The sequence below is a fragment of the Microtus oregoni genome, unplaced genomic scaffold, assembly GCF_018167655.1.
Source record: "Microtus oregoni isolate MIOR12 unplaced genomic scaffold, Mior012 000000F_ref0000247, whole genome shotgun sequence".
NCBI lineage: Eukaryota > Metazoa > Chordata > Mammalia > Rodentia > Cricetidae > Microtus > Microtus oregoni.
The window spans coordinates 81,009,873-81,033,566 of record NW_024543059.1 but is presented as its reverse complement, the minus strand read 5'-3'; the positions used below and the strand labels follow the sequence as shown (position 1 = coordinate 81,033,566).

At 48.7% G+C, this 23,694-nt stretch overlaps 1 protein-coding gene across 1 annotated transcript in view; it reads left to right on the top strand.

Moving 5' to 3' along the window:
* Abca4 (ATP binding cassette subfamily A member 4) overlaps nt 1-23,694 on the top strand; it is a 125,721-nt gene that overhangs the window by 72,801 nt on the left and 29,226 nt on the right. The window contains exons 18-31 of the mRNA XM_041653028.1: nt 2,487-2,576; nt 4,093-4,267; nt 6,563-6,694; nt 8,523-8,662; nt 9,201-9,338; nt 9,759-9,952; nt 10,993-11,077; nt 14,522-14,727; nt 15,061-15,109; nt 17,282-17,544; nt 18,498-18,622; nt 19,085-19,183; nt 19,912-20,098; nt 23,112-23,206. Coding sequence (XP_041508962.1) covers nt 2,487-2,576; nt 4,093-4,267; nt 6,563-6,694; nt 8,523-8,662; nt 9,201-9,338; nt 9,759-9,952; nt 10,993-11,077; nt 14,522-14,727; nt 15,061-15,109; nt 17,282-17,544; nt 18,498-18,622; nt 19,085-19,183; nt 19,912-20,098; nt 23,112-23,206 — 1,978 coding nt within the window. The remainder of the gene's footprint in view (nt 1-2,486; nt 2,577-4,092; nt 4,268-6,562; nt 6,695-8,522; nt 8,663-9,200; nt 9,339-9,758; nt 9,953-10,992; nt 11,078-14,521; nt 14,728-15,060; nt 15,110-17,281; nt 17,545-18,497; nt 18,623-19,084; nt 19,184-19,911; nt 20,099-23,111; nt 23,207-23,694) is intronic.

Below are 23,694 nucleotides of genomic sequence, written 5' to 3'. Positions count from 1 at the left end.
CAAGAGGTGTGGAAGGTGCCAAGGTGGCCCTTTATGTCAAGTCACGATTCCTGCTGCCTGCGGTTGGCCAGCAGGCCGCCCAGCATCACAGCCTCCACAAGCTTACCTCTGGTGAATCACAGAGCCAGATCGAAAGGCGGAAAATTGACAGTTCGTGTCTGGGGATTAAGCACCTGTTGAAAAGGGGTTGCACCATTTCAGGAGTCAAATATCTTCTTCCTGCTTTTAAAGCAGAGATCCAGAAATCATGAAGGGAGATTTGTTGTCAGGCTCTGCTGCCTCCCCTCTCCTCTGTCCTTATTCTCCACAGTCTGGAAAGGCACAGTAATTGACTCTCTGAAGATGAGGCAGAAACTGCGCTGTGGACCCCCAAGGCAAACACTACCGCAGCTCTGCAGCCGGAGAAGAAAGTCAAATGGACGTTTGCTGACAATGCCTCGTAAACACAATTTATCTTTCCTCCTAAACAAACAGGAGGCCAAGTGATTTCTGGAAATCATAAGAACCCCTTAGATCATAGTCTTTTGAGTTCTGGGGCGGCAGAGGAACTCTAAAGCTATGAGCTATAGTCTCCCCTAGAACTGGGAGGTTCAGGAAGGAAAAAAAAATGTTTTCGAATGTTCGACCTCACCTCTACCTACCCATGCTTCAATGTGGATGACCACACCGGGGCCGGGTTCTAGCCTTTAAGCACTGATGCGGTGTTTAGTTTTCTAAGGCTTAATCTGAGTCTTTAAAAGGCTGGTATAGATCTTTGTTTGTTTGACGTTTTGAGGGTCCCCCCTCCCAAGTATTTTTCTCTATATACATTTTTAATAGCTCAAGCAGCAGTGTTTTGACAGCCCAGTGTTTTCCCATTCCATTGTTTTGTGTGTCGTGTTTATCTACAAACTTTCAAGTGTCTACTGTGATCAAGTTATTGACCCATCATAAATGGGAGTGTCTAACACAGGGGTGCCCCTGGAGTGTTCTTAATGTCAGTGAACGCCAGCGCTCTTGCTCATCTGCCCCCCTCTGTTATCCCAAGAGGTGCTCTGCCATTCAAGACAAAGAACAAAAAAAAATCTCGAGAAATGTGTTCCTTGAAAACGAGACACATACACTTTTGCTGACAGAAGGGAAATATTTTTCACCTGTCTCGTAAACTGAACAAAATTCAGTCTCTCACTCTATCTGGATCAGAAGGCAGAGGAATCACTCCCCAGTTCCTCTTGTCATAGACACAGAAATGGAGTTCTAGGACATCCATTTGTTACAGAAATCCCAGTGGACGCCAGCGACAGAAACTAGAACATCTCCCGGCGAGGAAGTCAGCCACCGCAGTGGTTATCTAGAAAGACATTTGTTCTGGCTGGTTTATTCCACCTGAGGACAGTGTGCTAGCCCGAACGTTGACCTCGGGAATTCTGGAGAATGAACTCGAAACTGCGCCAGGAAATGGAGTCAGACGCAGCAGGCAGCACAAAATGCTACTACTCAGCCTCAGCCTGCTGCTCCCTCCCATCTTGCGGGCGGAGAGGCCCTGGTGAGCAGACACCGAGAATAGCCACAGAGGCTTGCACATCTGCACTTGAACCAGAGCCCTAAGGGCTTGATGCTGGTGGCTTCCTCTGGTTCCTGCTTCCTCTCTGGCTGGAGGCCTTTCAGCTTCTTCCCTTTCCAGGATGTCCTTGACACCCTTTTAGACCAAATGCCAATTAAAAACAAAACAAAACAAAAAGCCCCCCCCCCACACACACACAAAAAAGAAACCATGGTGTGAGTGTGTGTGTGTGTGTGTGTGTGAGTGATATCACCCTTCACAATCCTGAATATACCAGGCTCCACCCTGGTGTTAACCTCAGAATTCTTAAATGCCCAAATAGGTGGTTTTCTCAAGGGAGCTACTTCTCAAACTTAGATTTACGCTGGCTACCTATCTTATCACTATAGATGAATTTTTGCTCAAGGTTCCTGTGACTGACACGTTGTAGGTTGGAGCCAAAAAAGGACCAGGTGGTAAGCTAAAGAAAATTAACCCATTCCAAATTTAACCCTAGGGCAGATTTTTTTTTTTATGTCTGTTTTTGGTTTTGGTTTTTCAGTCACGATTTCGGACATGGGAAGCCTAGCGTATTAACTGGAAGAGGTGAGGGCTGGGAATGATGCGGGTGGGAGAGCGCTTGCCTAGCATGCATGAAATTCTGAGTTTGAGTCCCAGCTCCCCCTGAAAACAAACACCAGAGTAAATAGAAACTCTTTCAGCTCCAAGGCTTCAATTACAAAAGTCCCCTTGGGCCTGATGAAGATGGCGCAACCAGATTTGAGTATCTCGTGGCCTGGCAGCAGGTCAGAGCTGGAGGCCATGCAGCAGGCTGGTCTCAGAGCAATGCTGGCTGTTGAGGGAGCTGTCTTCCCCTTGTGGTGGGGAACTCGGTTGTTACCTCTACCCTTCCTCTCCTCGCCTGTCTTTACTGAAGAGTCACATAGGCTTCTGATTGGTTCAGGTTGTTCGACCAGAGAAGAAAGGGCCCTGGAAAAGACTGAACCTTTAACAGAGGAAATGGAGGATCCGGAGCACCCGGAAGGAATGAGTGGTAACGCCCGCCACCCCTCCCCCACTCCCCAGCCCCAGAAAAGGGCAGAGCGGAGCCTAGGCAAAAAGCTAGGAAGCTTAGGTAGCGCCAGCAGTGCCCAAGCAAAACCACAAGATGGGTGGAATGAAGAAGGCCAGGAAGCTGCCTCCCTCTCATGACTGATGTTAAATCTGATGTCCAGCTGCGCATGACGGGCATGAATGGTCCAACCCAGACATTAGTGCATGTTTCCTGGAGAAAGCAAATCCCAAGTCTGTAGTGTGTTTGTGCCCTTGTTAGGCAAATCCCAAGTGAATTGTGCGAATGTGCTGACTTCCGAGGATTTAGCCAGAACAATGACTTGGGTCACTGGGACTTGAAGCGGATATGAGCTATAAGGAAAGACAAAAATAAGTGCTGTCAGGGGAAAGAGTCTAGCAGAGCTGACTGCCTGCACTTCACTCAAGGTTTATAAACCCTGGGTCCATTCACTAGCACCACCAGAAGGCTTTCCTGGCTGTGGAGGTTACCTAATCGTTCCTGGGCTGATGGGCAGGCTACATAAGACTTGTGTCCCTGGCTTTTGTTGCTCCATCTTCCTCTTGATCTAATTCTTGTAAGGGTTCTCATCCTGGAGCGCATGTATTTCTTGGGTTTAGGGAGGTGCCTGGGCTCTGATTTAGCCTGATGTTGGCGTGAGAAGGTCCAGCCTCCAGGTGCCCCTCAGGTACCGCTTGGCAAAGCTGACGCTGGAGACCTGGATCCTCATGGAGTTGGTTTGCAGACGGGGATGCCTCTGGAAGACCCTCCTCCCAGAGTGGTTTGACAAAGCTGAAATGACAGGCAGTGAAACTGAGGATGGGCTTCTGGTTCAGCTTTAGGCCAGACAGAGAGACAGACAGACAGACAAAGCAACAGATTTAGGGACAGAGCCAGAGAGCAGATATTTGGAATTAATTGATGATAATTAATCTGGCCCTGTAGAGTGTCCTGCAGAGAAGATATGGTAGGGGTCAGGGGAGGGAGAGAGTCGGTCTGTCAACACGAAGGGGACAGGAAGCGCAGGGAGGGAGGAGCCACAATGAGGAAGAGTGAGCTGTCCAGGAGTGCTGAGGGGTGAGAGCTGGTGCCAGAAACCCATGAAGAATCCTATAGACTGAGCCTGAGCACAAAGATGGAGTTTGGGGTTAACTCAATATTCAGGGAGGGACTATTTCAGATGAGAATGGGCTCTGGGCTCACACCCTAACTCTGCCACGTAACCTCAACAGAACACTCACTGCCTCTCAGTCTTGGACTTTCTAACCGATTGAAGAGTGTGAAATGAGGTCATGCTTGGAAAACACCGGAAACAGTACCCAACTCACAATAAGTGTTAAAGCGATGGCCAACGCCATTATTACCAAGGCTAATTTGGTCCTCTTTACAAAGCTGCAGGCGAAGTTACAGGCAAAACACAGGATTGAAGAAGGCACTGTGTTCAGTGAGCACGGTCGTTAGAGTGTTGTCCTTTCTACAATGTGCTTTTCCTTCCAAGACTCCTTCTTCGAACGCGAGCTTCCAGGGTTGGTGCCGGGAGTGTGCGTGAAGAGCCTGGTAAAGGTTTTCGAGCCCGGTAGTCGGCCCGCTGTGGACCGCCTTACCATCACTTTCTATGAGAGCCAGATCACGGCGTTCCTCGGTCACAACGGAGCAGGGAAAACCACCACCTTGTGAGTTCTCTAGCAAAGAGGCTGTCCCCATCCCATCCTGTCCATCATCCTCGGCTTCCCTCTCCCCGACATCCTCAGCCTGTGCTTCCCTATTGAATTGTGCTAGAAACAAATGAACAAATAAATAAAACACCCTTGTTGTGGTCCCAAGAATTTGCAAAGCAAGCTGGGTGTGGTGGCTTAAATGCCTTTAATCTCAGCACCTGGGAGGCAGAGGCTGGTAAACTCTGTGAGTTCAAGGCTATCCTGGTCTACAGAGTGAGTTCCAGGACAGCCAGAGCTACATAGTGAGATCCTGTCTTGAATGCAACCCCCTCCCAAACACTGCAAAATAAAATTAAGTAATAAATAAAATTTTAAAAAAAAATCTCCTAAGAATGCTGCAGTATTCAAAGCCCACTCGAGTACATTTAATATTCGTTAAGAAGCAGGGAGAGAATGGGGAGTAAGTGTATAGCCCCCTTCCTGTCACAGAAATGGACGTTCACAGAGTTTGAGTGATTATTTTTCCTGACGCCTTTGAGTTGATGGGCTCAGTAGGTGCATTAGCCAGATCCTCTTGCCACAGTCGCCTCCTGTCCCTAACACCCTTAGTCCCCTCCTTAATCCCCATCCCTGTTATCCACAGTGAGGATAAAGCCGCTGTCTATGTCCAGGGTCTGTAGAACACCTCTGTTTTTAAGGAGCACTCCTTTTCCTACCAATTACCAGGGTGCTTCAGTTGGCATGGGACCTCTGTTGGGGGTTGGTTACTTTTCTAAGGAAGTGTAGAGAGACCAGTGGCGAAGTACACGCCTGGCAGAAGGCCAGGTGCAGGAAAATCTGGATCTCTGGGTAGACTTCTCTGTCCTACAGTTCTTCAGGGGCCTGAGCGCCATCTGCTGAGGTTCCTAGGCAGAGCTCCGCTGAGGGGGCGGTGGAGGAGGGGTAGGGTGGGGGGGTCACCAAGCCGCCTGACGGCAGCCGACAAATCCTTGGCTTCCAGGGCCCCGGGAAGGAACAGCGGTGAACTCCCTGTTCTGGAATGTGCTCTTGGGGCTTTCAGTGCGGACGGAATGTGGGGCCCGGGCCATTGTGTTTGGGACTGTTTCCCTCTAGTGGTTGATCAACAAAGATTTCGGCTTCTAAATACGGGCTCTGAGAGCCTGTGATTTTATCAGGGCTGGGTGTGGCAGTCTAGGTCTACCTCCCTGGCGAACTCCCGAACTCCTGTGGTCCGGGAACAGGAAGCTCCAGCCAAGACCCCAGGACCTCTTGAAGACAAACACATTACTTCACTAAGTGCAGAGATTCAACTTCCCCTGGAGTTGAAACACGACGCTGCCCAACACCGGGAATAACATAACACCTTAAAGTTTCACTTCATACTGGTTCTGTTCTAAAGTACCTTTTGACTCACTAAACCCAGACATCTACCTAAGCAGGCAGGAGTCAATATGTTTTATTTTATTAAAGAAAGGGGGGGGGGATCACAGCATAGTTATGGGCTTTTTATGTTAGGGATCCAAAACTGAAGTTGTGAGTGGTTAATTCCTGTGCCTAACTGCGGTCAGGGTCAGTTCATCAGCAGACACACAGTGAACGCACAAGTGGGCTCAGCTTCCTACCGGCATTGCCGTCTTCCCTGGGCTTTGTAAAGGCAACAGCCAGTTTCTCCACAGTCAGGGTTGCTTACCCAGGCAAAGCAGTGGGCTGTGTTCTCAACCCCTTTAACTGACCACAACACGACAGTGACCTCAAGGGCTAGCCACCGGATGACCACTATGACAAACCTTTACAGTGGACACTACAACAGTGACCACAACAGTGACCACTCTGGCTGACCCTATCAGTGAACACCACAGTGACCACATGACTGACCATAACAGTGACCACTATGGCTGACCATATCAGTGAATATCACAGTGACCACATGACTGACCATGACAGTGACCACTGTGGTTGACCATCCCAGTGGGCACTACAACTGACCACTACAGTGATGGGTGAGTGATGTTGTGTCTGAGGCTGGGAATCCCCAAAGCTCTTGAAACTGGTCTGGAAGCACAGGAAATAAAGAGTAGAAAAAGAAGGCCCCTGTGGTTCTGGGTACCAGGACCTGAACGTAGGCACTGGTGCTAAGTAAGCCTTGTATAGAAAATGTCAAGGCCCCTCAGCTGACGTAGGTTTGAGTTTAATAGTGAGCTAAGGCAGGAATCACTACAGGCATCCTTCTGCCCCTGGAGTGGGGTTGCCATCCTCCCCTGGTGAGTCCTAAAGCCCTTTCCTTCTGACACCTAACCCTCTGTTTGGCAGGTCCATCTTGACAGGTCTGTTGCCACCAACATCAGGGACCGTGCTCATTGGGGGGAAAGACATTGAAACCAGCCTTGAGTCAATACGCCAGAGCCTGGGCATGTGTCCCCAGCATAACATCCTATTCCACCAGTAAGTGAACTGGAGTTGAGATTCTCCAGGGCAGGGGTGGGCTTTGTGGTAGGGTACTTGCCTGGCATGTCCATCGTCCCTGTGTTCCATCTCCGGCACCAGGAGAAAACAGGACGTCCATTGGAAACGCCCCCTGCTGTGCTGGCCACTTTTATGTCAACTTGACACAGGGAGAGAAACTGGAAAGCAGGGATCCTCAATTGAGAAAATGCCCCAATAAGGTGATGTGGAAGTGTAAGCTGTAGGCAAGCCTGTGGGACATTTTCTTAATTAGCAATTGCTGGGGGAGGGGGAGGGAGGGCCCAGCCCATTTTGCATGGTGCCACCCCTGGACTGGTGGTCCTGGATTCCATAAGCCAAGGCGGAGCAAAGCCGTGATGAGCAAGCCAGTAGGCAACACTCCGCCATGGCCTCTTCATTAGTTCCTGCCTCCTGGTTCCTGCCCTGACTGAGTTCTTGTTCTGACTTCCTTTGATGATGAACAGTGATGTGGAAGTGTAAGCCAAACAAACCCACTCCTCCCTATGTTGCTTTGGTCATGGTGTTTCAGCACAGCGACAGGAACCCTAAGCTACCGGTATCTTTTCCTCTCCTGCCCCCAGCTCACATCTTCTCTCGAGCCCAATGCTTTATAGTCTGGTCCCCACCTTCAAAGCCCTTGTCCTGCTGGGGTAAGAATTGTCTCTCCAGATGTGAGACTGTGCTCCTGGTGCTCAGAGCTGTGATGTCCCTGCCAGAGAAGTCACAGCAGCTTCTTTCTGACGCCCACCCCAGTGCGTGCCCTGAATTCTTCTGGGCAGGAACCAGAAAGAGGAGCATCGTTCCTTCTCCACACCGAGCCCTGGTGCCAAGGGTTGCCCTTTCAGAGGGCCTTCATGCTGGCTGGCTTGAGATTCTTTCTTTTCTCCTGTTCTACTTCCACCTTCTTCCTTCTCCTTCTCCTTCCCCTCCCTCTCTCCCTCCCGTCCTCCTTATCTCTCTTTTACCCCATTCTCTTTCACCCCATTCTCTTTCTTTCCAACCAAAACTTATTTTATGTCCTGACTCTAGTCATTGTAGATGGAAGGTAGGGGTTGAAGGAGAGAAGACAGCCAAATACAAAGAAAAACACAACCAAACAAAACTGTCACGAGTCATTCCACCACCCAAGAGGCGATCGCTGTCAACACCTCTAGATAGGGTTCTTGAGAAATTCCTCTGCACGCGCAGACGTGCCTGCAGACTTGCAGGTTATGAAGGGGAGTAAAATTATATGTACAGTTTTGTCACCTGACTTTTTGACAGGGCGCTTGCTCTTTAATGATCTTACTATGTACATGGGTGCTTTGCCCGACTGTGCACTCTATGTGTGCCCAGCGCCTGAGAAGAGGGCACCAGATTTCCTGGAACTAGAGTTACAAACAGTTGTGAGACGCCATGTGGGTGCTAGGACTCGAACCCAACTCCTCTGTAAGAGCAGCCCATGCTTTTAACCACTGAGTCATCTCTCCAGTTCCGTAATTGCTTTTTTTGAACTTAAGGTGTTATGAATGTCTCTTCATGTGATTACATATTTCTTTAAGAAGGAATTTCTAATGTTTATAAGTACAAATATACGATCCCAATGTTGTTTTACTTTTGTATCATAAATAATACCAGAATGAAAATTTTGATTGCTATTTCTTTATATTCATCCTTTCTTTCTTTTGAGACAGGGCCAGCCTTGAACCCGGAGATCAGCCTGCCTCTGCCTCCCAACACCGCCCGATTTCATCTTTATTTTTTAAGCTAAATTGCTAGAAATGGAATTGCTCAGCTCATTGCCCTTCTCCTTGTCCTGTCCCCACAGTCTCACAGTGGCTGAACATATCCTGTTCTATGCCCAGCTGAAAGGGAAGTCCTGGGAGGAGGCCCGGCTGGAGATGGAAGCCATGTTAGAAGACACTGGCCTTCACCACAAGAGAAACGAGGAGGCACAGGACCTTTCAGGTGCTTGGTACTGGAAAGAGACAGGTCTTCATCTAAAGCAGCCATCGCTTCCCTCCTGGTGCACCTCAGAAGAGGAGTGGGGTGGGGCAGTGGTTCTCAACCTGTGGGTCACAACCCTACATAGCAGATATTTACATTGCAATTCTTTACAGTATCAAAATTACAGTTATGAAGTAGCAACGAAATAATTTTATGGTTGGGGGGGTCCCTAAAACATGAGGAACTGTATTAAAGAGTCGCAGCATTAGGAAGGTTGGGAACCACTGGGCAGGGCCTTGTACCGGGGTGAGCTCCTAATACTTCTGCGAAGTTAAAGATCCAGTCTTCAGATGAGCAGGTGCCAGGACACAAGGGTGGCCTTTCTGCACTGATGAAGCCCCAATGCCGCTATGTCTTTGGACAGTGCAGGGATATCTAAGGTGGCAGTTATTAAATTGTCAGATTTGAAGAGCCTCCACATGCCACCAGTCCTGGGCTTTTCTCGTCCCCATGCCAAAGTATCTGTGATAAGCCACCATCGTTTCCCTTCTGCCTCCAGGTGGTATGCAGAGGAAACTGTCTGTGGCCATTGCTTTTGTGGGAGATTCCAAGGTGGTGATCCTGGACGAACCCACCTCTGGGGTAGACCCCTACTCCAGGCGCTCCATCTGGGACCTGCTCCTGAAATATCGATCCGGTGAATACTCCGTGCTCAGCACCCTGTGATCTCATTGAGGTTCTTCCTGGAATCCCGTTTTTCATAGCTAAGTACACTAACAGCCGTAACTGCGCTCCCTTGAGACTGTTAGCGAAGTCCAAGTTCAAGTGAGAGCCTCCTGAGGTATTTACGTAAACACAAACAGGCTGAAATAGTCTAGAAGGCTGGGTTGGAGGGGAGCTCATTTGGTACAGTGTTTACAAGCCTGCACAAAACGCCAAGTTCAACCCCAGCACCACATGCTTATAATCAGTTGCTCTAACATCACTACGCCTGCTGAAGAATTAGCTACTTTGTTTTTATTTATTAGCTTCTGGTTCTGGGGACCACATCACCTGGAGGTTGCTGTGCACCCTCTCCGAGGCTTGTCTGGTGACAACCCCGATCGTTCCCTCACAGGTAGAACCATCATCATGTCTACTCACCACATGGATGAAGCTGACCTCCTTGGCGACCGTATCGCCATCCTCTTCCAGGGAAGGCTCTACTGCTGTGGAACACCACTCTTCCTCAAGAACTGCTTTGGCACAGGCTTCTACTTGACCTTGGTTCGCAAGATGAAAAACATCCAGAACCAAAGAGGTGGCTGTGAGGTCCGTGTCTGCGCAGGGAAGGGACAAGCAGTGGGGGGCTGCCGTTCTAGCTATTTCTACCCACTCGGCCATTAGCTGTCAGAATCAGTTTATTTCTGGGTCTATTTGTACAGTTCAGTAATCACGCTCTAACATGCCCTGCAGAGATGCCCCAAGCATGCACTCAGACACAACTATTTTAAACAACCAGAAATACTACACACCGGTGTCCCACACTACACATGTAGTACGGTGTATCATGGGAACACCTTGCCCTTCAAGGTTAGACTGTTTTGTTTAAGCATCTCTCCTTCATCCCAACATTCATGTTCCCTAATTAAGTCTGAATTCCAGTAGTAAATGAGACCTAAGGAAAGACATCCTTGGGAACTATAACCAATGATGCGGGGACGGAGAAGTCAGCAGAGAGCACTGAGCACACCCTTAGGACCAGGGGGGCTGGCGAGTCTACTATGTCACTCTGAGCAGGTGACTTTTATTCTTTCCTGTTACCTCTCTTTACACGGAAAATGAAGATGATGATGCTGGCTTCGGCCTTGTAGGGACAGAGAGGAGACAAATGAGATAAAGGGTTGTGAGTGTTGCCTGGGCTCCTTGAGAACAGGCGTCCCTCGTATTCGAATTGCCGCAAGTGTTCTACTGTTTTGTCATTTACACCTCCAGTGTAAGTGGCTGTAGTGGGTTTTCCTGTCCTACATAGATTTCCACAGCTCGGTGTCACAGGGGTTGGGAGGGGAGCAGAATGTCTCCAGCTGCCACACAAGCATTGACAATCCAAAGGGATGTTTTGAGGCTCGCTCTCTCTCTCTCTCTCTCTCTCTCTCTCTCTCTCTCTGCCTGACTCACATCCCCTCTGGGATAAAAATCAAATGCTCAAAATGCTCAGATGAATTAACAGATTAAACAGCGATGAAGAAGAAGAAAAGGTTGGCCCCGGTTGGTGATGAGAGACAGAACAATGGTGACAGCAGCTGGCACCGCGAAGATGCTATCGCGGGATGAGGTGCGCCCCATCATTCATCTCTGTCTCTCGGTTGTAGGGGGCCTGCAGCTGTACATCAAAGGCTTTCTCCACCAGGTGTCCAGCCCGAGTGGATGAGATAACCGAAGAACAAGTGTTGGATGGTAAGAGCCGGGTAGGCTGAACGTTGGTCCTGGTTCATGACCGTATTCCACGTTCTTGGCTGTGCTCTGTTGCGATGCCCTCGAGCAAAGAGGATGGACGCACGGTGTACTGGAACCCCAATGTCATGTGATTGCTCGTCTCTTTCTTGAGTCTCTTTCTCCTCCCAACATGATGCCTATCGTGATTTTAAAGTCGTGCAGCCAAGAGCTCTCTCTTTAATAAGGAGTCCAGTGTTTGTTCACTTTCCACCCCTGCTCATATTAAGCCTTGGTCCTTGGTGTCCTCCTGCCCTTTAACAGAACGGGGACACATCCACTCCTAAAAGTGTGCCAAGGTACCCTCTGGTTCTCTCTCCTTTTAGCATTTTATTTATTATTTTTATTTTATGCGTATGACTGCCTGCATGTATGAAAGTGAACCATGTATGTGCAGTGCCTGCAGAAGCTAGAAGAGGGCATTGGATCCTCTGAAACCAGAGTTACAGACAGTTGTGAGCCATCATGGGGGGCCATGGACTGAGCCCACGGTCCCTGTAAGAGCAGTGAGTGCTCTTAACTGCAGAGCCATCGCTCCGTCCCTGCACCTCTCTTACAGGGAACTTTTGGAGAATCTGAGCTTGTAGGTGGAGTGGGTACATGACATCCTTGCACAATATCCCACATTCCCAAGTTCCCAGTGAGCCTCCCTTTAATTTCAGGGTGTATTATCTCTCAGAGGTCTCTCCCCATCTGCAGAGAGGTGCAGTAAATAGGCTCACTCTACATGCAACTGTTCTCCTGTCAGGTCTAAACTCAGGATCCCAGAGCTTGCCAGCAATTCTTTCCATTCTCAGCAACTGCCCGTCTTCATGCCTCTCGTGAGGATGACTTTGCAAGTCGAGTGCCCCAGACCCTCAAATCCAGTGTAAAATCAAAACTAAACTTAGGTGCTGACCTTGCTTTGTGAACAGAGGAAAGTGTGTGCTTGTCAAAGACCAAGTTTCCTATTTAACAGTCCCCCCAAACATTAAGTGAAATCTGGCGGAACAAGAACGCTTGACAACATTGATGTGCTCTGCTTAAAACCTGGGCTGGGGAAAGGCCAGGTGCACTGGCATGCGCCTTTGGTCCCAGCACAGGCAGAAGTAGGCAGATCTCTGTGGTTTCTAGGCCAGCCTGATCTAAATAGGGAGTCTAGGCCATCCAGGGCAACATAGTGAGACAACAAAAGCCTGTGAGGCAATGCTTGGGGTCCCATCCCCGGGGTTTGCTCCCCTCCTCGGCGTGCCGGCAGAGACTGTGCCGGACAGAAGCATTTCTTCGGCGGCGTTGCCTCTCTGGACCTTTGCTCATCTCGCAGTGGGCATCCCCTGTGCTGCTGAAAGTCTCTCCTTGGAATCTTGGTCCAGACATTGATGCTTTCTTTAAACAAATCCATAGTAACGTGTTTAGTTGTTACAGTCCCCCAAAATCAAGTTGGGATGTGTGCGTCTGTGGCTGGCATGACGTTTAAAGTATGGCTCCATGTCCATGAAAAGACTTTCTTTGTATAGCGTGGTATGCTGTAATGGTGTCAAGTACAGAGGTGGGGCCGCCCCCAATTAGGGAGGAGCGATCCCTTAATCCCCAGTTACCTCTTTGGCTGGCTTCTCACTCACCCCCCCCCCCAGCTCCACATACCACACACACACACTCACAGACCTCCCTGCCAGATGGAGCCTTCTGAGAGGCTGACACACACACATCTAAGACACAGTCCCTGGGAATCCAGGGACTGGCTCTCACTTCCTTCCTACGGAGAACAATGAGCATGACCCCTACAAGTTACTGGGGCAGAGCCATTTCCTCCAGTAAAGAACTCCCCGGTCCCAGGATGAGCTCATCCAGGACTGAAGACAATCATGCAGCTTGCAGGTGTGACGCCCAAGCTCAGGCTCAGCACAGGATCTTAATGGCGAGCTGGGAAATATTCGGACCACGTCATTTTTCTTAAAAAAAAAAATGTTGAGACTTTCCTTAGCGATGCTGACCCTTTAAGAAAACCTGCTTGGAAAAAGAAAGAAAGAAAGAAAGAAAGAAAGAAAGAAAGAAAGAAAGAAAGAAAGAAAACCGGCTTGAATATCAACACTCACCAGGATTAGAGTATCACGTATCTATCATCCCAGTACTCAGGAGAAGACTGTACAAGAATTATGAGTTCAAGGCCAGTTTGAATTACAAAGCAAGACCCACTTTTTTTTTTAATTATCAAGTTAGGCTTTCAATTTCAAAGTAATATGTGCTTGTCCATAAAATCCAGTTCTGGCTGTCCAAAGTTAACACGCTACCATGCTTCCTGCCTCCGACGCCATCCTCATCCTCTCCAGGGCTTCTCAACCTCCTTCTGCGGCCACTGGTTATTGAATCTTGTCCTATATGAGAGGACGGGTACAGGCCAGGGGAAAATGGTGTGACCTTCCAAGAAACAAACCCACATGGGTGTGATTTAGGAAGGATAGCCTCCGTTCTAGGCGTGTGTGTGGATAAGTCCCCTACAGCTTGCTTGGGCCAGGCGGGAGAGAAAGAAAACAACCCTGACTTAACTCCTAACTTTCCAACGAATGAGAATAAGTGGTAATGGCGATGGGCTTTCTTCCCTGGGCTGATGTTCAGGAATGCAACAGCCGCTGGGTGCCAGCCAGCCTGTGCCAGGCACCACCCCAAGCACCGTGCGTACATTAACTCCCCGTCCCCACAAACAGTCTTGAAGTGGGCCCAGTTCTTTTCCCCTTTCACAAATGAGGAACCAGGGAGTTTAGCATTCCTTGAGGCGATAGCACCTTTGACTGAACAATGGAGGAAACGCCCTCCCTCAGGTTGTACAGCTAGCCACCTGGAGGACCTTTGTCCCAGAGTCCACTAAGCCAAAAACAGACTCACTGATTGTCAAGTCTAAAAGAAATGTCATGACACCAAGAGCCAAGTGTGCGGTTTATGCCTCTAATCCCAGCACTCAGGAAGGCCAGCCTGTACCAAACTAAATCACAGGTGGGCTGTCCTCAAATTCAAAGATATCTACCTGGCTCTGTCTCCAGACTGCTGGGATAAAGATGTGTGCCCTGCTAAAGATGATAGATTTGTACATCTCTATAATCCATCACTTGAGGATAGAGGTGGCAGGATCAGGAGTTCAAGATCAGATTTAATTACATAAAGGATTTGAGGCCAGTCTGTGATGCGTGAGACCCTCTTTCAACACACACACACACACACACACACACACACACACACACACACACACACGAGAAGTGGGGAGGGAGAGAGGCAGAGGATGGTGGCAGCTACTTACCCCTTTCTCAAATAAGAGAGGGAGGGGGAGTGGGAGAGGCAGGGGTGGAATAGGCTAGGAGGCCCAGGCAGTCACACAGTCTTTCAGGTTCTAGAAAGGTTGGGTGGAATTGATATCAGTCCTTCTCCTTGTCCTAGGGGATGTGAAGGAGCTGACGGATTTGGTGTACCACCATGTTCCGGAGGCAAAGCTGGTGGAATGCATTGGTCAAGAACTTATCTTCCTCCTTCCAAACAAGGATTTCAAGCAGAGAGCATATGCCAGCCTCTTCCGAGAGCTGGAGGAGACGCTGTCTGACCTGGGGCTCAGCAGCTTTGGAATTTCTGACACTCCCCTGGAAGAGGTAAGATGGAGAGAGGTCACAGTTAGTCTCAGCAGTTCTTGCAAAAGTCTAACACTAAAGCAAAATCCTACCAAAGCAAAAGGCCAGTATTTCCCACCCAGTGTACGGCTGTCTCCATCCTTAGCTGGCTTCCTGCTACCTCAATCCCCGTGCCTGCATACTTTCTGCAGCTGTGGTCACCACGTGCTTACACGTTTCATTCATAGACCATGTTTTTAAGGCAGTTAACGCGTATTTCTTCCCCTGGTGTAACAGTATCCAACACAATGGAGGTTTAGATTCTCCCGAAAGTAGGAATAGCTTGAACCAAATTCTCTCTTCTTGTTTCAACAGATTTTTCTGAAGGTCACGGAGGACTCCGACTCCAGCTCTATGTTTGCAGGTATGGTGCTGGACCCTGTGACCTATTCCGTATTTCTCCAGATTTGGTCTTGAAAAATCTACAGAGAGAGTAACAAAGCAGCCATTCCTTCCTTCCTAGCCACATCCCCAAGTAATGCATTTTGTGTTCTTCATGCCACTGGGTGACAGGATTGAGAAACTGAATTTGGCTGGGTAGGGACATTCTGGATGAATTGGGATTCTTACCACTGTCAGATTGGTAGATCCCCCCCACCCCCTTCAAACATCACCTCTGGTCTTTTTTTTTTTTCCTGCTGTATCTCCATCTCCTCTCCTCTCCACCAGGCTTCTGGTCCACTCTTGTCTGCGGGAGTGATAGCTTCCAGAGAGTCCTTGGAGATAATGATGACAGTTAGTATAACCCAGATGCCTGCTGCAGTCTCCTGGCCCCTTTGAGATCAAGATAAAAACTCTCAAACTCTCAGTAAGGAACCTGTGGACTGTGAAATTGCGGGCATGGAAATTCCTGTGAATTCTGGCCTTCTCGTGTCTGTATGTGTTAGCCTGGGTCCTTTGCTTGATTCTTCATGGCCACAAGAAGCATTATGAGTATTGTGTACTTACTGCAGAGGGAATGTAAAGTATCGGGACGGTAACTTGTCTTCATAGCACAAATCACTTCTGATAGAACAAGAGGCTTGTCCCCACTCTGCTGAAATAGACCCAAGGCGCCCTCTCTCCTGCTCAGAGGCAAAGATGGTGGCAGTTCTCTTTTGCTGTCTTGTGTCCCTTGTCCCCCACTCCTGCCCAGTATGGCACCTTGCAATGTCTGTCTTCCTATGCAGTGTTTCCTTCCTGTGGCATTTCTGCTACTTCTCCCACCTCCTAAGATAATGTGTATCTCCCCCAGCTTCTAAGGGATCAAACATATCAGTCGGGCCTAGAATTGCCAATGACCTTGTATGCCGGTCCATGTGCGCTCCTGCTCACCCGTATAGGTCATGTGGTAGACCACTGAGGCCGTCATCCTTGCAGAAGGGGAAGGGATGAGATCTCTTCAGGGGACCCAGGTTCTCTTTTAAATTTTTTGCAGAGAGCAATTGAATTTTTTCAATTCCTTCAATGCCAAAGATTGACATCAACCAAGACAGGAATGAAAGCACTTAACTTAGAGCACAAGTTGTGCTAGAATTAAAAGTTAGAGACCTGTACCTGGATAGCATGCTCCTTTTTAGTAATTAGCCTGTCAGGATACTAGTCAGACATTGAGGACGGGTTAGCAGGGGCATAGCGGTGGGCATTTCAGAGGCAGTCAAGAGCAGGTTGTACAGAATTTAACCATAGAGTGCAGTAGACAACTATCAAACCTGAGCTCCATCATTTGATACCTAAGTGACTCTGGGCAAGGTACTGAGTCTCTTCATATGTCAGTTTCCCCATGTGGAGAATGAAAATAATAATAATAACAATAATAATATTCTAGGATTTTGTTGTTGTTGGTGGTGGGGTTTTTGTTGTTGTTGTTCGTTGGGTTTTTTTTTTGTTTGTTTGTTTTTGTTTTTTTGAGTTAGGTTTCTCTGTAGCTTCGGAGTCTGTCCTGAAACTAGCTCTTGTAGACAAGGCTGGCCTCGAACTCACAGAGATCCACCTGCCTCTGCCTCCCAAGTGCTGGGATTAAAGGTGTGCGCCACCCCCACCCCCCCACCCCCGGCATACTTTTTAAAGTCATTGAGAGACTTAAATAAATACATGCCAAGTCTACACAGCATGTGATCTGTACTCGAGATTTAGCAAGAGCCTCAAGGCAACACTTCCAAATCCTCTTGCTTCAGGCTCACATGGTCTTTCTACTCGACAAAGCACCTGATAGCACTGTGTTACTTAATAGCAGGATAACCTCATGAGGCAGATAGGACAGGGACCTGACCCATATGGGGAACCTGAGTTCACTGAGCCTGAGATACGACCTAAAGCCACACAGACACTAATAGATCTTACTCTCCTGGCTCTGAGCCTCCATTCCTCCCCATCTCCCACAGCACAGGTGACCAAGTATGGATGGGCAAGAGTGAGGCTTGACCCCAAACAATGACAAAAATAGTATTAACCTCCATGCCCCGTGGTTTTCTAAATGAAGAGTAACTGATGTTAGGGGGGGGGATGTATATAATAATCTCCTATGTTTATATTTTTCAATTTCTTGATCCCTTAGGTAGCACGCAGCAAAAAAGAGAACATGTCGATCTCCGGCACCCTCATTCTGCTCTCACTGAGAAAGTCAGGCAACCTGCCCAGGGCTCTCACACCTGCTCCCCAGGACAAGTGGATCCTTCCAAGGGCCAATCTCCCCCAAGGCCAGAGGAACTGGGCCCCCCATTCTACGCAGGCGCTCGGCTGATTCTTCAACACGTGCAGGCGCTGCTAATCAAGAGATTCCACCACGCTGTCCGCAGCCACAAGGACTTTCTGGCTCAGGTACTGCTGTGGCCAGCTTGGGCTTGATTTGGCTCCCACCCCTCCCCACTCCTGCCCCCCCTCACCCCACCCCCACCCCCGGCTTGTTAGGACTGGTCCTGCTTTTCGGTCTACTTGGGTGCATCTCTGGGAATGGGTTCAACCGCTACCCAGAAACCCTTTCTTCAGCTCCTATTGGCTCTACTCCTCCCTTGTCAAACCTTTATTTTGATTCTGAGTTTTGCAAACCTTCTTGAAAGGTTTGGGCCTCATTTAGAGTAAAAAATAGGATAGTGCCACATTGGTCCATATTGTTTCCATTCTCATAACGAAAGGTAAAGTTATGTATTTCATTAATTTCTCTAATGAATTCATTCGCTTTTCAAAGCCATTGTCCTATTTTGAGACAGGGCCTCATGTACTCCAGGCTGGCCTCAAACTTGTTATGTAGCTAAGAATGACCTGGAACATCTGGTCCTCCTGCCTCCATCTCCTGAAGATTGGGATTAAAGCCATGTGCCATTAAGCTCTATATTATACAATGATACAGATTGGACTCGGGTCTTCATGCATGCCGGGCAAACACTCTACACCAGCTCAGCTATGTGCCCAACCCCCTTTCTATGTTCTTCATTCAGAAAAAAGAACTCTGGTTCAAGGAGAAGCAAGTAACGTGGTTGTTCTTTAAACGTCCCTTTAGGCTCTGGCTGAGCATGGCAGACATTCAGATTTTTCTGTGACTGCAGGAACATTCGGCTTCCTTCTACATGTATTACCTTTTACACTTATTAATGTTCCCCCAGAAGCCTGTCCTTCACTACCAGCATGGGATTGTGAAATGGGAATAAAGGCTTTAAAGAATGTGTGTGCCTCATGTGTACATGGTATGGGTACACATAGTGCCTTGACTGCCTTCCTGTGCATGCGTGTCATCTCGCACTTCAGCCCGTGTCTCTGTGGCTACTCTCCTACAGATTGTTCTTCCTGCCACTTTCGTGTTTTTGGCTCTGTTGCTTTCCGTTGTTGTGCCTCCGTTTGGTGACTTTCCAGCTTTGACCCTTCAGCCCTGGATGTACGGGCATCAATACACCTTCTTCAGGTATGTAGGTTCATCCCTGTGAGACACCATTATCCTCTGATATGTGATATTCCTGGGCCACATGATTGCTACAAGGGTCTTGACCTTCCCCCTTTCCTGGAATCGTCACCAAGGTCAAAGGGGTCCTGGGATTGTTCTTAGAAGGGAAGCTAATGTAGCAGTCACTGCTTAGCAATGTGATACCCAGTGGAAGGTCCATAAGGAAAGAGGATATGAAACTTGTAAAAGGGCATCAAAATTCCATTTTTTGAGGCATAGATAATCAATCATCAGAGCTCTAGGTGTGTATGGTAGGGTACTCTACTTCCAGAAGCCCCACAACCATTCCAAGTCAGGCAGGGTTCAGGGCCTCATATACATGCATGTCATGGAATTCAGTAAACACTTATATCTGCATGTTAGTGACCATTGTCGTTTTTGTCCTAGTCTATCCCGTGAGCATATCTTTCTCTCTCTCTCTAGCATGGATGAGCCCAGCAATGAACACCTCACAGTGCTGGCAGACGTCCTCCTGAACAAGCCGGGCTTTGGCAACCGTTGTCTAAAGAAAGAGTGGCTTCTGTAAGTCCTGCACTAACACAGGAGACCCCCAAACCAGCCTGGAAGTGTTGGGAAAGACCCCTTGATCCTGCCCTCTTATATGGATCACACCCATGTCTCTAAGCAGCACTTGACCCAACTTCTTCTTTAAGCAAAACTTGTATTTTAGAAAGCTCCACCATGAACACCTCTATGTCCCCATCTAGAAATTTTCTACATTCTATATCTATGTATGGAAGAAGACAAAGGATATGTTGTTGTATAATTGGACCTTGAATGACAAAAATTATTTCTATGGCCAGCTGGCTCTCACTCACTGTTGTAATTATAGAAAACAGAGTTGTAGACCATAGTTGATCCACTAGGTATCTTTAGAGTTCAGCGTAATTGTAGCGTCTTCTCTCATCCATCTTCCCCAAAGCTATTGCTTAAGAGCAAAACGGACACATTTCAGATTCTTCTGTGTTTTTTTTTTCATCTCTCGACAGCAAAAACTGCCAGACAGAAACAAAAGCAAACAAACAAAAAAGCCAAACAACCCCCCCCAAAACAGTCTGCAAACTAGATGGTTATTCCCTACTTTATACTTTGTCACGAGCAGGACCCCAGTTCTGATATTCCTTAAGCAGATTCTAATCCCCAGGAGGGAAATTTCCTGACTCCAAGGAAGAGAAAAGCAGAGAAGAGAGCCAGTCATGATTCCTCTTTTCTAGAATTGACTGTGGAATATTTTCTCATTTTTCCATAAGGGAGTACCCCTGTGGCAATTCAACCTCCTGGAAGACCCCTTCAGTGTCCCCAAACATCACTCACCTATTCCAGAAGCAGAAATGGACGACGGCCCATCCCTCCCCGTCCTGCAAGTGCAGCACCCGAGAGAAACTCACCATGCTGCCCGAGTGCCCCGAGGGCGCTGGAGGGCTCCCACCCCCGCAGGTACCGGCCTTTGTAACAGCTGCATACTATTCCTGTGTGCTGGTTAATTTTAAATCATTTCCCATGGTTGATCATTTAGATTCTCCATTCTACATAATGTCCTGCTGCTGTGTATTCAATTGTTTCTATGTTTACATACTGATTAACAGTTTTAATTGAGCCTACTAGGGGGCCGAGAGTGGAACTCAGCGGTAGGCTGTCTAGCGTGCTGGAAGGCCCTGGGTTTGATATTCATTACAAGAAAGGAAGAAGGGGGCTGGGATAGTCTATGTGCCTGTGCACTGTGTATTTAACATCCATATACACACACCCAGCAACTTATCTTTTGCAAGACTCTCAGCCTTGTCTAGAGCTGTGTGCTCTTGACCATAGCAAGCCCTCCTGGAGGTTTTCGGTAGTGCCTTCCAGGGCGGGAGAGCCCCACCTTTTCTCTGGGTGGTAACAGCCTGCCAGGTGGCTTGGACAGATGATCTTTCATTATTTCTCAAGGAGCGGATGATTCTCAAAGAGGCAGGGTGTTGCAGGAGCAGGGATCAGGCACGGGAGTCGGGGAGGCATGGTCTGGTCTCTCGGCCTCTGAACTGTCTTCGTTTTCTCTTCTGGGGGCTGAGGAGAACTACACTTAGCTTACAGCGTTTTGAGGATTTACAGAAACATGTGAGATACGAACTATTTAGGATTACTATCAGCTCAAGGGATGGCAGAGCCCTGACCTAAGAGTGGCTAAAATGAGATACAGCTTGCCTCTTGCCTGTGCAAAAGATAGCATGGATGGTCTACCGTGTTCTTTTCTCTTGTTCCTCTGAGCTGCCCAGACCGCTGGCTCTCCAGGCAGAGTGTTAGGAACTATTTTGTTAGGCAGTCGGGTAGATGAGATTAAGAAAAAGATAACAACGCACGTTTTAAGTGTGTGCACAGAAGACTTCTAGAAGCTACTGCATAGCCCCTCCACTTCCCTGTCACTGGACGGGACCCAGCATCGAGAGAGACCAGGGACTGTCACTTTAATTCTGCACAGCCTGTGCCCATGGGAAAAGCCACAACAATAGCAGCAGGAAGAAGACATACCGGGACAAATAAATGTGTTGTGTGTTTCCGTCGCGTCTGTCACGGCAGCTGGCTCACAACTGCTCCAGTGTCGATCTTTTTCTTTTTTAAAAATTCTAAAGCATATGCCTTTATATTTCTCAAGCAAAATATTCTCTCTTCAGGCGACATCGATACTGCGGCCTCGCAGGTATCCCCGGCTCCCTAAGATTTGGGCTGGGAAAAGAAAAAGTCGAGCCTTGATACACAGGAGTTCATTTCCTAAATGAGTGAGAGGCTGCCTGTCTAACTCAGACGCTTACCTTCAGTGTAGCATGGCCCTCGGCCCATGGGGAGACATTTGAAGTCCTTGAGGAGTCAGAGCAGGTCTGAACTTTAGTTTCCCCAAATGTCCTCGTTAGCACTCACATCTCCTTAGGAGCAGAACTGAATGTCGCACCTCAATAGAGCCCCCATCTCCTACACACAAGTACATGCGTGCACATGTATGTACACATACCTGTACGTGCATCCACATCCACTCACCTTCACATTGCACCTTCCCATTCAGCGAGGGATGAGAGCCGAAGGAGGGCCCTGGTTCAGAGGCGGCGAAGAGAAGGTGGGGACAGCAGTGTCTGGATCATCAGGGCAGCAGATGCCATGCCCTGGAGCATCCCTTCCTGCTCTGACCTTGCTCCGATAGTGGCGGGCCCTGAGACAGATGCGCCCCATCCCTGATTTCTACTCTGTGCAGAGATAAAGTAGAAATGTTGTCAATGACAGAAGTTTTAGAAAACGTTTGTCTCAACCTTGCCTCATGCATCAGCGGTTGTCCCAGCCTGAGACCAGGGTTGTTTGGTTAGGTACTGGGGTCCTGTCGAGGAACGGGTGACAGACAGCAGGGGAGTCAGACGCAGGTGATCCTAGGCCAACCGCACGCAAGCTGGCCCACTTTTCCTAACCTCCCTTTCTCCGTAGTAAAGTTCTCTCTAGTGAGAGCAGCGGGGTGGGATCATGTATACAGGACATTCACCACGGTCCCTGGCACACTGTCTGTCACACTGTCTGTCACACTGTCCCTGCCAGGGGCTGCTGCTTCACCTAGCAGGGAGGGAGGATGGTGAAGAATGAACTAAGGGAGGAATCAGGTGGGGGAAGGGAGGGATCTGGAAAACATGAAAAATAAATGTGTTCTGATGGTGGTTTACCGCCACCTTGAATCCCGTCAGCCTCTGCTGTGTGGCACTCTAGACCTATGACGCTAACTGATCCTGGAAACTCAGCACTGTGTGACATTGCCCCCTGGTGGCCAAGGTCTAGCACCTTTGAGTTCCTCCGAATCTCTTGACCTTCCACTCCTAGATATATTTTGAAAGTGATTTGTAAACTATAAAGTACTATTCAAATGATTTAATTTGCATTCCCAATATATTATCTGACAACTTCATGCTGGGTACTGGGGATGGGAAAGCCAATAAGCCAGAGAAGACCTCTGTTTTCCCAGAATGATGCTGTACATGGGACAGCGTAGAGTCAGGGAGTGGATTCAGGCAAAGGCATGTTTCCTGTGAGATGAGTGCTGTCAAGGTACACAAAGTGACTGACGGATGCTTTTCATCTTTAAAATCAGTCTGACGGGGGGTGGAGAGCAGAGTGCAGAGACCCAGGGGCGGAGCCATGGAAACAGTATGGAAGTTTCTGTAGAGGCGTAGGCGAGGTCTGAGTGGTGGCTTAGGTTGGGGTGGCAAGCTCAGAATGGGAGACACAGATCCACTGGAGATTTGCTTTGTAGTTAAGTCATGGATGGAGTGAGACAAAGGGGGGTGGGAATCCAGGATGACTCCCACATCACGATGTAGCAACTGGAGCGCTGTCGGGGTCGTGGCCAGTGTTTCCCAGCATCTGAATAACTTTTGGAGAGGAAGAGCAGTTCTGTGAACCCTAACATCTCAATCCCGAAATCTTGACTGTCACTTCGCCCTAGAGGACACAGCGCAGCATGGAAATCCTACAAGACCTCACGGGCAGGAACATCTCCGACTACTTGGTGAAAACGTATCCTGCTCTCATAAGAAGCAGGTAGGCGATCCCGTCACTGGCTGCCTGTCGACAACACCAACCATGGCAGAAAGTCAGTTTCCCATCGTTAACTGTGGGGGGGGGGGCAGCAGAAAAAGTAACTGAGATGTAGACACATTAGGGGCATCTTGAGGTCAGTGTTCTTGCTTGTTCCTATGTTTAAGATGAGCAGCAGGCGTTTATCCCGGGCACTATTTCAAGTGTCAGAAAAAAATGCAAGAGAGAGACGCAGTTTGTAGGGCTTGGGGGGACAAGTGGGGGAAGTTGAGGAGCGAAAGTGGAGGAAGAGTGAAGGAGAAACAAAAGGAGATTGAGAAGGGGGAGGCAGGGACAGCGTCTGGGTACAAGCCAGGTCAGGCACTGGCTGGGGCTGTGGTTGCTACGCTCCTTATCACCTGTTACCGCCACCCTAGAACACATCCGCAGACACTTTGATGTCTCTCAGCTCTGTGGCTGTCCTTATCAAGCCCGGATTGCGGATTGCGAGG